This window comes from Cebus imitator, unplaced genomic scaffold (genome assembly GCF_001604975.1).
Source record: "Cebus imitator isolate Cc_AM_T3 unplaced genomic scaffold, Cebus_imitator-1.0 Scaffold124, whole genome shotgun sequence".
Lineage (NCBI taxonomy): Eukaryota > Metazoa > Chordata > Mammalia > Primates > Cebidae > Cebus > Cebus imitator.
In genome coordinates this window covers 184,482-199,029 of record NW_016107439.1, presented here as the reverse complement: position 1 = coordinate 199,029, position 14,548 = coordinate 184,482, and the positions used below count along the sequence as shown (strand labels likewise).

The 14,548-nt window shown below is 34.0% G+C and overlaps 1 protein-coding gene and 1 non-coding gene across 12 annotated transcripts in view; both read left to right on the top strand.

The window, feature by feature from the left end:
* EXOC1 (exocyst complex component 1) overlaps positions 1-14,548 on the top strand; it is a 50,835-nt gene that overhangs the window by 19,471 nt on the left and 16,816 nt on the right. For all 11 annotated transcript variants that reach the window (XM_017540226.2, XM_017540225.2, XM_017540224.2 and 8 more), the window contains 2 exons: positions 4,500-4,649; positions 10,356-10,461. In XM_017540226.2, the coding sequence (XP_017395715.1) occupies positions 4,500-4,649; positions 10,356-10,461 (256 nt within the window). The remainder of the gene's footprint in view (positions 1-4,499; positions 4,650-10,355; positions 10,462-14,548) is intronic.
* LOC119472940 lies at positions 12,122-12,228 on the top strand. Its single transcript, XR_005202111.1, has one exon. It is a non-coding gene; the product is annotated as a U6 spliceosomal RNA (small nuclear RNA).

Genomic DNA, 14,548 nt, shown 5'->3' with positions numbered 1-14,548 from the left:
GGAAATACTGATTCCTGTTTTTCTTAGGTCATTACTTCAATAGCATCTATTTCTATACAGTTCCTTAGTTTTTAAAAATGACACTGTTGACAATGATGTTATCCACATTTGTAGATAGTATTGAAAATAGCAGCCAGTAAACAAGAGTCTTTTCTGTATTCCTGTTTGTTGTAACATGCAGTTATTTATGATTTTGCTTCTTGCCTTGTAAACTAATGGCTTCATTTAAAATGAATGCTTCCCATTTCTGAAAAGCTAATATATATGGTTACATGTGAGTGATGCATGTTAAAAACCAGAATGCTGCAACAACCTGAGATGTACCAAAAAAGGTGGAAGAAGATACCCCACGCATAAGAAAGAGATTTTCTCTGTGTTGCATTCAGTGCATCAGGTCACCTAGCAAAAGAGTTGGGAAACGTGGGTATTTCTATTCCTGGTAGGGGAACAAGCTGGGAAAATTGATTAAAATAATATGGTACGCCTCTTTGTCAATCACAGAATTTTCATTGTGTGTTTATTATGCACTATCTTCCATATGTAAGGATAAGAAATAGTTTGTACCCTCAAGATGCTTGTAAGGAGTTAATGTACTTACTCCTTGTAAGAAGGAGTTAAGACTAATGTACATTAGCAATGTATATAATAAATTGCTAATTGTAGAATTGTGGATTTTAAGTGCTAAAAAGGTTTAATTGAAAGTAAGTTTATTGTGAGTTTAAGGAGTCAGATAGGAAAGGAATCGAAGATAGGGTGGGACTTGAGTCCATGCAATACAGTTTATAGCAAATGTGTAGTTATAACATTTACAAATAATGTACTGAAGAATCCAGTGAAAATAATCTATTCACAACATAACAGTAATTTCAAAGCCTTGATTCTCAGTCTTTTTAAAACTCACAAATTACTAAAATTAAAAGAAATAAAATTCAGAGACTGACGAGATCACCAATTTTTTATTTTACCAAATAAAGACCTTTAAAAATAAATACTACCATCCACTTTCATTATCTTTTTGATTTAAAAATGATACTTGGCACTAAAAGAATAAGAATTTCCTTTCAGATTTTAAAAATTAATACATTTACCTTTATGAAAGACTCACTTATTTCGTTTTATGTTTTCTTATTGCTGTGGGACAGGAAAAACATCTTGCATTTGGGAATCACTGGTCCAGAGCATGCTGTCTGTGATGCAACTTTCCTATTAATACTTCCGTATATTATACTTTAGTGAAACTTGAGGTGCATTTTAATATGATACTCACTGTAATAAATATGAGAGTAATGTTACATAAAGCATGGCTAGCTTATTTTAGATCTTTCAGATATTACACACTCAACTTCCATTGAAATTATAGGCTCTTACTCATAATTTTTACATTTACTAGGGATTTGTGTATCTAGAAAGACATTGAAGTATGAGAATCTGGCCAGTTACACTAATTAGGATTATGATATTGAAAGCAGGCATAAAGAATATATCCTTTAAATATTTGTTTTGGTTGTTTTTTGAAAGATTTATTTTAATAACTGCTCTCTACCTTGTGTTTTCCCCTTTTGTTCTACAGAGACCTCATGATTTTATCTACTTTTGCCTTTAGCGGCTTGAGACTGATTATGCACATAACTTAGAGAAAATGAAAATGTACTGAACTAAAATTACAATCAGGAAAAAACTGAAGTTGTGAAACTTTTTACCATATGCTTAAGTGTAGAAATTTTTCTTTTAACATATATATACAGAAACAAGCTATAATAAACCTGTATTGTAGACCACCAACATTCAATTTCTTTTACAAAAATTGTTTCCTTAAGCATATGTCACATTTTTCTAAACATGGATTGGTAATTTCTGGTTAAAAGCTTAGAAAGACTTATGATTAAGAGCCATTTTTGTGAGGTTTGTTAGAACTTTGCTCAGATTTTTTTTTTAAGAAAACAAGAATAAATGTGTTGTAACAGAAAGAAAGAGTTCCAAATCTTGAAAAGTTACTGAAATTTTGACCCCAGTGTATCCTTTCTTCTAAAAAGTCACTATAGCAAAGTGCTTAAGAGTGCGACACTAGCCTGACTCTCCTACCTCCTAGCTGGGTTACCTTGAACGAGTTAATTGACATTTCTGCCTGAGTTGAGTAAACAGTTGTAGAAGAACATAGACAATAATTTTGAGTCTTGAATAATTGAGAAAAATTAATGAGGAAGAGTGTTTTGGATAACGATACATTGTTACTAATAAAAACTATTTAGAAAGCATTTGTATGGTATAAGTCTGTAATATTCTTCCCCCTTAATCGGTGTGACCAGTTAAAGCACACAGTTTAGGCCAGGTGCAGTGGCTTACACCTGTAATTCCAGCACTTCAGGAGGCTGAGGTGGGCAGATAACTTGAACCGGGGAGTTTGGAAGTAGCCTGGGCAACATAGTGAGACCCCATCTCTATTAATAAAAATAAAAATAAATTTTAAAAAAATAAAACACAATTGGAGACATTTATAGACCTGAAACTATAATATGTGTATCAGTCTAGTATCTAATGGATCGAATGCTGTAGAATCCTGATTATCCTTCTGGTGTTATACCATTTTCATCAGCTAAAAACCATTTCTGTAATAGAATGTTTATATTGACCTTTGGCAACACAGAAATAGATAATAGTCCAATGGTAATACCTGTGTATTTTACTTAATGTTATTAATTTTGTTCATCTTTATTGTTAGCCTTTACAGAAAAGATATGGTGACCCAGGCATTCTAAGTGTGTAGAATTGGGCCATTCTTCAACATGTTAGCTCTTAGACCTCATCAGTTCTTTTGGAAGTTGTGCTTGTTTTATATTCAGGCAACCACCCAGAAAAGAACATCCACGTAGGTCCACACTCTGTTATCCAAAACTTTTGGAGTTAAGTGTGTTTTTAGAATTTTTCAGATTGTATAATATTGCTCTTCTAAAAAAGTAATGCAGTATATGTACTATATATTATATAATCACTCTACGTACATGTTTCTGCAACAAAAAATATGAATAGTCACTCTAAAAACGATGAATAGGCCCATGTCAATTCAGGTCAAGTTTTACCATCAAAATTGTTTTTGTGCCAAGCTTATTCTGAGTTTTCAGAGCTTTTCGGATGTCAGAATTACAGAAAGTGATTATGGACCTATTAACATATCTTGTATATAATATCTGTGGTAGCTGTGAACTTCTGTTGCCTCTGTGTTCTAGTTCTTGTTATTTTGAACTGGTCAGTCTCGTTTTGTGATATTTTCCTGCCATCTCTAGTTTGGTTTCCCAAGTTTACCTAAGTAGATATCAGTAAGATGAATCTGATAAGTATACTGGTTGTTCTCTACCATTTTATATGTAATTTCTGTATCATGGGTCCCTCCTTTTTTCTTCTTAATTTTCATTTAAATTGGGGATGTATTCTCACATGAAAATTTTCCAACAGACTGATTTGAAAACATTTATGAAGAAGGGACTTGGATGATGATGTGGGATTTTGTACTTGGCATGTCTTATGCTTCCATCTTTCTTTCTCAGTTACTAGGGAACTCTTCATTCCTCTAGGCCAGAAATGTTTCTTTCTGAATTCTCTGTATTTTAAAGAAAAGTTTTGAAAATTCATAACCACTAAGTTCTTATTTTGTGTATATAGTAAAATATATAAATTAGATGAAAAAGTCCCTTTTAACTTAAAAGAATTTAAATTCTTTAAATTCAGGATGCTTACTAAGCTAATGTATATCAACTAGTGTAATCTACATTCATAATTAGCTTTAGGTAACCTTACCAGGAAATAAGTTAACCAGCTCTAAAACTCTAGCAGTCTGTGTCATTTTAATACAGTTTTCACAAAATGCTAACAAATAACTTGTGACCATCTAGACAAATCAGATTGAATGAAAATTACTTCAAAGAAACCTGTCTTGTTTTGCCTTTTGCTTGTTTTTGGGAAATTGTATTTTTAAATTGAATCTGCTCCAAGATGGAAGCAAGACTGAGATGACCAAGGTTCCAATTCCAAGCTCTAAGACTTTATATTCTACATGTTTTGTCTGTTGTTTTAAATATTATAAACTCTAATGGGAATACCATAAATGTAGACTGTTCTGAATGATTTCTCTGTGTTTCTTAATTCAAGCTATATCAGGAAGTTCATTTGCTTGTTAAATTGTAAAATACTGTGGAAAAGCCTCCCTAAAACAAACATTCCATCTTCACTCCTTTGGAAGACGGAATGAGTAGTTGATTTATCAGAGTGCCATTGCATGTTTATGATTATCTTATGGTGGTAATGTTTATTTGATACACACAGGATAATAAAAGTTGAGTAAGTATTTGGTTTTTCTTTTTCTGTGTTCTATTCTTAATGGTTTTTATTTTTCTATGTCTTACTGGCTTTGCTTGGCCACGTTTTGGTCATTGTTTTGACTTTTTATTGTAACAATATTTCTTTGTACTGTCAATGATATTTGTTTACTTATTTACTCACTATAGGGTCATGATCAGAGTTCAACTCTTGCTCAACACTCTGTTGAACTGACTTTACCCAATCATCATCCATTTCATAGAGATTTGCTCCGGTATGCCAAGCTGATGGAGTGGCTAAAGAGTACAGATTATGGAAAATATGAAGGACTAACAAAGGTATGGATTTGATGTCATTTACGCATTGAGAATAGAGCATTACCTTTTAAAATCAAGAGATCGTGTGTTCAGTTCCCCAAGTTTAAAGTACTGTCGTACCTTCTTAGCAAAGCAGAAAATGATTCAGTGCCCTTTACCAGTGATAACATTCCTTTTGTTTATTTGGATAAAGAAGACCTAAATTTTAAACTTCAGTATGGAAAAATATTAAGCCGTACTGTAGCCTGAAGCATCAGTCAATTTAATTAAATGCTATACTAATTTCCCGAGTTTCTTTATGTGCGGTATAGAAACAAGGAAGTATGAACATTGTAAGTGAGGTATTTGCCCTCTATGGATTTATAATCTGTTCTGGTAAGGAAATACAAAGTGCCTCTTTATTAAGCAAGCATTCTACTATTCCAGGAACCTGGGCCTTACCTAATAAGCTTCTACCCTAGTTAGCTTTAAATCTGACTGGGAAGAATCATACATAAAACAATCAGCAAAAAATTAAACATTAAACTGGAAATGAGTTTTAAGTGTATGGCAGTATAGGGAAGGAAAATCCCTGTCTTGAGGCCATGGGGGAAACTTCGTGGAAGATTTTGGACTTCCAGTTGAGTTTAAATAATGAGTGCAATTAAACCAGAAATAAGAGGAAGGGCATTCCAAGGATGGGGAGAAAGATATGCAGACAAAGGTGAGAAAAATATACCCTTGTCCTAGGATAGTGTGGTTAAGTGTGACAGAAGCAGAAATTTCCTATTCTAGAACAGTGAGAAATTATGTTTAAAAAGATGAGCTATAAGACCTACCAGCATTCCTCAAGCATAGGAAAAGATTAGATGAGGGAAATTTACTTAAGAACCTAATGTAATACTTCAGATGAAATGAAGTGTTGAGCCAGAAAGATGGTGTTAGGAATAGAGAGAAAATATAAACCAAAAGAGAGACTCCAATGGCAGAAGGAGCAGGTTGATGCCAAATTTGCTGGACTCGGAGGTTAGAACAGTCGTATGTACCACTGGCTAAAATTCTACACTTGGGGAAGAGCAAAATTGTTTATTGTTGTATTCAATCAGCAAATGAATTGAGAACCTATTACATGCTAACACTTGTTGTAAGCACTTGGAGATACAGCACTGAAGGAACCTTGCCATCTCAGAGTACGTATTCTAGAGGAGACAGACAGACACAAAAAAGTTGATTATATAGTATGTTAAGAGGTGCTGCTGAGTGCTCTAGAGAAAATAAAACAGGGAATGCCAGGACTGGGGGAAGGGTGTGGGATAAGGATTTCCAGAGGAGAGCTTTCTAGGCACAACGCAAGTGCCCTAAGGCAGAGCGTTCCTGGTGTGCTTGCAGAGCAGGGAGGCTAGTGTAGTAGGAGCACTGTGAGCCAGGGGCAGACCCTGGTGATGGCATGGCAGATCTGGAAGGGGTTGTGGACAATGTAAGGATTTGTCTTTTCCTGTGCATGACATTGCAAGGTAGGGAGGGGAGCTGGTGGACTTTGAGCCATGGAATGACATGACCCGATTTAGATTTAATAGCCATTGTAGCAGGAAACCATAGGGACGGTACTTTTCTGACATTTATACTGTTGATCTTTAGTTCATGAATTGGACATTATGTCCCTTTTTTAAAAAATAGAGCTAAAGAACTCCTACCTATCTACTCAAATACATAAATAGCTAATAGTATTCTAGATAGTCCTAGCTGAAGATCCATTTGATTAAAATTCTGAAATAATCTGAGAAACATCTAAAACCTTTAACTGCTGTAAGTTATTGTGAACTTGAAGTTTAAAAATAAGAAATCTAAGTAATGCATAAGCTGCGTTAATAATTAATAATAATTATGTGGATAATATGGCCCTAAAAGATGTTCTAGAATTGGAAAGAATGGTATGTTCCAGGTCTCTGTGGAATGAGAATATTGGAATTGCTAATGTAAAAACAACTTCTATCTGGTATCTTAGATTCATGCTTTAGAAGAAAGCAGAAGGGCTAGGTAGAGATTTATGAGAAGTGTGATAGTAAGAAGGAGGCAAATTGTGTATTCCTATCAATGCATTTGTGTCGACATATTTGACAGTAGGACATATTTATGTATCCATTTTCATGCATTTTCTCTTTGAAGTGCCTTTGCCCATTTAAAGTAAAATCTGGCTCTTGCACTTCTAAACTGAGATCATAAGAAAAGGGACATAAACCTTGGTAGAATAAATAATATTTTTAAATTGTAATTTTTAAAATGCTGATCAAAAAAAAGTCTCCTGAGGTACTTATATACTTCTTATCTGGCTAGCTACTTTAGGTGAGATTATTTTAGTTCCTCAGAATTAGTGTATTAAGCATATATATACCCGCCTCTACTGTTGTGTTATATTTTGTTTTGTCTTGTTTCATTCAACAGAATTCTGATTTGGAGATATCTTAAGGAAAAAAATTTACATTAGTGGAATTCTTTGCCTTTTGAAGCTTTAGGAGGATTAATATTCTGAATAATTAAACATAAATTATATTTCCTTAAGAGTTTTGTGCCAACAAGTGCTTTGTCCCCTAGTGAATATTCAAATAAGTAATCAATAAGCTTTTTGCCTAATTGTGTTCCCAGTAACTATTATTGCCCTATCTTTATATATAATGCAGTATTCATGAATGTAATTTAAAGTGAAGAAACAAGATTATAGCCAGCCTAGTAGATTTATGGAATCATTCTCTGCTCAGACTATATTTTTGATTGACAATATTAATGAGCTTTTTAAATGAAAATGACCTTTTCCCAAGAATGTCGCTTCATCCTGTGATTTCAGCTTTTGACAGATTATGTATTTTTACCTCATAATCTAATTTGGCTGCTGAAGAGTTGTCAGAAACAGGGATTTTACTTAAAAAGGAAGAAAGGAATGGAAGTAAAAAAAGAAGGAAACAGGCAAATCTGGCTAAATTTCTTTAGCAAGAAATCATACTTAAATTCAGAAAGCTATTTGCACTAGGTTAGGTTTACACAGCTCACTCTTTTTGGCAGGAACAGGAAAAGCTTGTTCAAAATTCTTTGGAAATAAGAATCACTAGCCACTGCCTCTAGCTGTACTGAGGCTGAATCTAAGCAATGCCCCAATTTTTGGTGTATGGAAAACAGATGTAGCTTGGATTGCCCAAATTCCCTCCTCCCAGGACTGCTACCCCTATCTGTGACTTTGGGTCATACATGTAGGGCAGTTAGTAGAGATGGTCCATCCATGGGTAGGAAAGGAGCTTTCCTCTCCTAATACCCTCCTGATTGGCAGTTTGGCTTGAAAATGACTCACATGTCTTCTCTCCACCTCAGTTTTACATTTGTAGAATTTGTCCTATTGTTGTGAATCCTGTATATGTGAGACAGATTTCAGTCAATTTAGGAAGTTTATTTTGCCAAGGTTAAGGATGCACACCCATGACACAGCCTCATTAGGTCCTGACGACATGTGCCCAAGGTGATTGGACCACAGCTATACATTTTAAGGAGACATGAGACATCAATCAACATATGTAAGATCAACAATGGTTTGGTCTGGAAAGGCTGAACAACTTGATGCAAAGGTGGGACAACAAAGTAGGGAGGGGGCTTCCAGGTCATAGATAGATAAGTGACAAATGGTTGCATTCCTTTGAGTTTCTGATTAGCCTTTCCAAATGAGCCAATCAGGTATGCATTTATCTCAGTGAGCAGAAGGATGACTTTGAATAGAATGGGAGGTAGGTTTGCCAAGGCAATTCCCAGCTTGACTTTTCCCTTTAGCTTAGTGATTTTGGGGCCCCAAAATTTATTTTCCTTTTACATTGTATAAAGAAAAAGTAAAACATGGAGGTCTCTGGAAGACTCTACAGTGGACCCAGGTTCCACCACTTGCTACTCGAAAGCCAAATAGTAGGAGCAAGAGTTGCTGGGAGGAAAGGCAGATTTAGTTAGAGAGCCAGAGAAGCTGAGGCTGGTGGAAGGAAAATAAAAATCAGAGAGCCAGTAGAGAAGATGGTGATCTTGGGTGCTAAAGTATCATCTTAAAATTTAAAACTTACCATAGGGTTTTGTTTTTTTGTTGTGTGGTGTTTTGAGACAGAGTCTTACTCTGTCACCCAGGTTGGAATGCAGTGACACAATCACAGCTCACTGCAGCCTCAACTTTCTGGGCTCAAGCAGTTCTCCTGCCTCTGCCTCCTGAGTAGCTGGGACTACAGGCATGTGCCACCACTCCCAGCTAATTTTGGATTTTTGTAGACGCAGGGTTTCATCATGTTGCCCAGGCTGGCATCAGAGTTTTGGGGAGACACTGATAAAGTAAAACCTGCCTGTGGTCTTTCTTATCAGTGAGTTCTGTTGAGTACCAGGAGAATGGTATCTTAAGTCATTTGTGTCCCACTGAAAAAGTAATACATCCCAATGAAATAGGAATTTTAATTTATATTTGCTTTTAAAGTTATACAAAGATCATAGGAAAGAATTTCTCTTTTGACTAAGTGTTCTTACAGAGATTATATGAAAAATGTATATGGCCTACAAATTGAAAAAGGGCAGGATCTATATTATGTTTGGTCCAAATGCTATTTTATAAGGCTACATCTATAAAATATTTAAGAAAATCAGTGGTAAACTATGAATCAATATACAAATATTTACATAACATGTACCCTTTGGAAAGTATACCTGATCTTTAAAGTAAGGTAAACATGTTCTAAAAATGGACATAGCAATTTGGAATAATAGAGGAAGTTGAAGCTCTTAGATTTTATGATAAACTTAAAGAAATAGGTATGACTTTTCTGCTATGGATTTCTTTAAATTTAGTCAAACTCTGTGTGTGGTATTTAACTTCATGCTTGGAAAAACATACAGTCTCCCACTATTGAGGAACTCTTCCTGAGAGTATATTTTTATGTGATAATAAGTAGAAATGATGAAGAAATGATTTTTGCATGTCAAAGGATAGGTGTTTTTATTTGAGAATCAAATCTGTTTTAAGAAAATTAATTCTTTAATTTTGGAAACTATAAGATATACTAATTAAATTCTTAGGGAAAATAACCTGTTTTGGAGTTATACCCCAAGCTAACAGAGGCTTAGTGAAACTAAATATCCTTAAATGCCATTAACACTATTTATGATTGGTAGAACTGTTTTTAAAGCGGCATGGCATTACGGAGGAAAGCAATTAAGATTCTCATACTCCTTGACCCTGTAATTCCACCCCTAAAGAATTATTCCAAAGAAATAGTTCATTAGAAATGAAAAGGTCGTTGTAACATTGTCTATCACTGCAAAACATGGGAACCTCTTCATTGTCCTTTGTTAGGGGATTGGTTTACTTAATGGTGCTACACCAACAAAACTGAATACTGTGCTGTCATTAAAATGTGAGACTGGAGAAATGTGATTGTTCTGATTCAGATATTCTGTATCGTATGATTGCAGTGATATTTAAAATATGCAAAAGGTAATATAGAAAAATGAAAATATAAATAGAGCTATGTTTGACTTCGTACGTTTGTAAATTGTTAATATTATGATGCCGATTCAATTGTTTTTTTAAGACAGAAAATAACCTATTTTTATATCCTGTGAAATACATCCAAGTTTTACACGAGGAAATTTAAAATAAGCATGAAGGACTTGGAGAATTGAAAGATGGAAATTGTTATATGTGTTTTATTAATAAGAAGTATGTGTTACTTTTATTTTAAGAATTACATGGATTATTTATCCCGACTGTATGAAAGAGAAATCAAAGATTTCTTTGAAGTTGCAAAGATCAAGATGACTGGCACAACTAAAGAAAGCAAGAAGTTTGGTAAGCTTAGGCATATCAGTTGCTTATCTTCCTATTAAAAATGGTTTTATTTATAGCAAATAATTCTAAGACGTCTTAAGCAAGGTGGAGGTAGATCCAGTAGAATTAATGAAAACAGAGATCTAATACATTGGCTTGATTTATAGCTGTTTCATGGAACAAATAAGTATATCTGTAAATTTTTTTTCCAATTAAAATTCTACAGTATGTGACTATGGCAGCAATTGTGTATTCATGCTATAATCAAATATGTATATTCATAGGAAAAGCAGTTGGTGAGAAAATGAAGTGCAGTTAAGTAGAAAAAGTATTAGACTGAGAGACAGATGTTGGGAGTTTCTGATTCCCTAAAAGACTTTTTGTAACAGCTGGGGGCAAGTTACTAATCTCTTAAGTCATTGCTCTCCACATAGAAATGAAACTGATTCCTAGCTTCTTACTTCTCACTGGCTATTTTGAATCAAAAAGAAAGTTTAAATATTTTATCCCCTGACAAAGGGCTATAAAAGTCACCAAACATTCTCATGTTATTTTACCTCATTTTCCTGAAGAAATGTTTTGAAGCATGTTAATTTTTGTTGTTTCTAACTATTTAAAATGGACAAAAACATTATTTGAAAGAATAGCCAGTGACAGTATCAAGTTATGAGGAAGGCGATTTGCCGAGGCCACATTCCGCTCTTGCATGTACCCATCTCTGGAGTTCCTTTTGGATGGAGTTTTGTGCCTATTCAAGTCAAAACCTGGCCTTAAATGGCCACATTGTGTACTTCTCAGTGTGTCTGCATAGCTCCCCTTTAGAATAATGAGTTTAGCATTTGCCTGTTGAAAGGAGCCTATGCCCTAAGCAACTTCAATAATCAAGAAACAGCATTGAAAACTGATTGTACATATTTCCATTCTTTTCTGTGGGACAGAGAAGGCTGTCATTAATGGGTAATTATTTCTGTAACTCCCTGTTTTTAAAAAAAGAAGCACTAATATATTGATCATACTAGTCCAGACATTTGAAATGGTTTGGATTTGTGTGTCCATATGCTACACTTTACAGATACTGATAAGAATCTTGGGACAGTACGCTTTTGGAAACAGAAATGCTAACTCATCCTAAAGGTTAATTGTTCTTAAACAGCGATGTGTTTATATCCTTGTTAATGTTTCACTGTGGATATGTTATGCTTTTTTTTTCAGTAAACAGCATATTATTGATGCAGTTACATGTTTAATGTTTTCATTAAGTATATTTGTCACCACTTGTTAGTGAACCATTTTATTTTGAGAGGACTCCTTCAGTATATGAAAACTGGAGGTAAAAGAGAAATATTTGTAAAATTGTCTCCTGAGTAGGTCATTAATCCTAGTATCATAATAGTTTATCAAGTCTAAGATTCACATTAAGATAAATAAAATAATAAAAATATAACTTAAATCAAGTACAGTAGTATCTTAATGTTATCATTGCATTAACCTGTAACCTAAATTTTTTTCTTCCTTGAGAAATTCTTAAATTATCTTGTTAAAAACGTTTTTAACTAACATAATACAGGTTTAAAAGGTACTTTTGTAGTTTTATAAGTGTTAAAATTACCTATCTTCTATTAAATGTATTAAATAGCAAGGATAGGAGAGTTATGTGTGACAATTGATTGCATAGAAAAATGTGCTTACTTTAGCAGCACATATACTAAAATTGGAACAATACGTAGAAGATCAGCATTGCCCCTGTGCAAGGATGACACGCTAATTTGTGAAATAGTGTATAAAACAAAAGAAAATTACAGTATCAGTTATTTTGATAGCTTTAGGAGAAGAAAAACTAAATAAACAATTCAGAATATAAAAATAGTTTGGTTCATGTTTGAAAATCTAACTTTTAGCTAGTATTTTAATAATTAAAGTTAAATGCAAATGACTTGAGAAGTTCTGAATAAGGTATAATGTAAATTTTTTTCAAAGATATCTTTAAGATGATTCAAATTGTGTTTAAGTGAATTTTTAATACTACAGACTGTCCTGACATAATTTTTCGGCTTAGGATTTTTTGATTCTACAGTGGTTTGAAAGCAGTGTGCAGTCAGTACAAATCATACTTCAAGTACCCATACAGCCATTCTATTTTTTACTTTCAGTATGATATTCAGTAAATTACATGAAATATTCAATACTTTATTATAAAATAGGCTTTGTATTGGATGATTTTGCCCAACTCTAGGCTAATGTGTTTTCACCATCTTTAAGGTAGGCTAGGCCTCTATGCTCAGTAAGTTGGGTCTATTAAATGCATTTTCTGTTTACAATATTTTCAACTTGTAATGGGTTTATCAAAATGTAACTCCAGCCTGGCGCAGTGGCTCACACGTATAAACCCAGCATTTTGGGAGGCTGAGCCAGGAGGATGACTTGAGCCCTGGAGTTCCAGACCAACCTTGGTAATGACAAAACCCCATCTCTACAAAAAAATAAAAAATTAGCCAGGCATGGTGGTGTGCACCTGTGATCCCAGCTACCCAGGAGGCTGAGGTGCATGGATCGCTTGAGCCCGAGAAGTCAAGGCTGCAGTGAGCTGTGATTGTGCTACTATACTCCAGCTTGGACAACAGAGCAAGATCCTGTCTCAANAAGGCAAGAAATGTAATCTCATTGTAAGTCAAGGAACATCTGTAATTATAATTAAAATAGAAGCCTCAAATTTTGGAAAGATGACTTTTCAGTGAATCAAAATTAAGTAATTATAAATGAAATTTAAATTAATTTTGCATTTTGTTTACTTGATGCTCTGAAAATTCTGGGTCACAAATGCTATTAAGAATAGATACTGATAAGAATAGTCAGAATGAACGTATCTTACAAAAAGAAACTATATAATCAATACAGTAATAGAGAATCAGGGGAATAGAGAATCCTTTCTTTTTGAACCACTCTCGAATCAAGTCTTTGACACCTACTTAGCTGAAATAATTCAAAAATATGTTAAAGTATCAAGGAAGTAGCTTTTCTTTGTGATAAGGGCTTTGTGTACATTACTGCCTTTTTTGATTAATAGATTTATTTTGATCAAAGGCATGGAATTTTTTCTCCCAGGATTATTTCAGCGTATTTTTTTCTTTGTATTCTATAAATTTACTTAATGATAAATGACAGGGAAAGGAAATTTAGTAATTATTTTTTAAGTCACCACTTTTACTTTCTACAGTTGAGATATATACATATGACTTCTTATCCGTATGAGATTTTAGTCCCTTAATACATACATTTACATAATTATTGCCCTCCTTCTTATTTAACATTTCAAACCTTTAGCCGAAATTATTCTATTCTTGTTTCTCCACTAAACTAAGAAATCTTGTTGATTCTGAAGAGTCTTGAATACAGTGTTGAATTCAAAAATGGCTGAAAGATTAACTCAGTACATATTTATTAATTACATATTATCTAATAACTCACTGTTATAGGTACTGGGAACGCAGCAGTAAACAAAGACCCTACCTTTATGAAGTTTACGTTGTGGTGGGGATTATTTAAAAGATATTTAACATTTTACCTGAGTATTATCATTTTCTGATAAATGATATAGACTATGAACCCAGGTTATAATTGATAGTAACTACTAGTAAGTCTGTATTCCTTATTATCTACTAAAGAAAGAAAATTAGCCAGTCATGGTGGTACACATCTATAATCTCAGCTATGTGGGAGGCTGAGGTAGGAAAGTCACTTGAGCCCAGGAGTTCAGGTCCAGCCTTGGCAACATAATGAGATCCTGTTTCAAAAAAAGGAAAGAGATAAACCATGTAAAAAAATCAGATTTTGCTCTGGCACTGCTGAACATAGCATAGTGACACCTTAAGGCACCAGACAGTACTGTTCAGATTGGCTAGCAGAGCTAGTAGCTCCAGTGTGATCCCTGTTTGCCAGATTAATGTCCAGCCTTGTTTTTTGCATGTTCCTATGAGCTTCAGGTAGCCACAGCTGGGAAGATACAGCTGTCATGATGAAGATACACCAGTCACTGTTGTGACAGGATTTTTGCCTTGAAGTTTGGCAGGGATAATGTCAGCTGACACTTTTTTTTTTTTTTTTTTTTTTT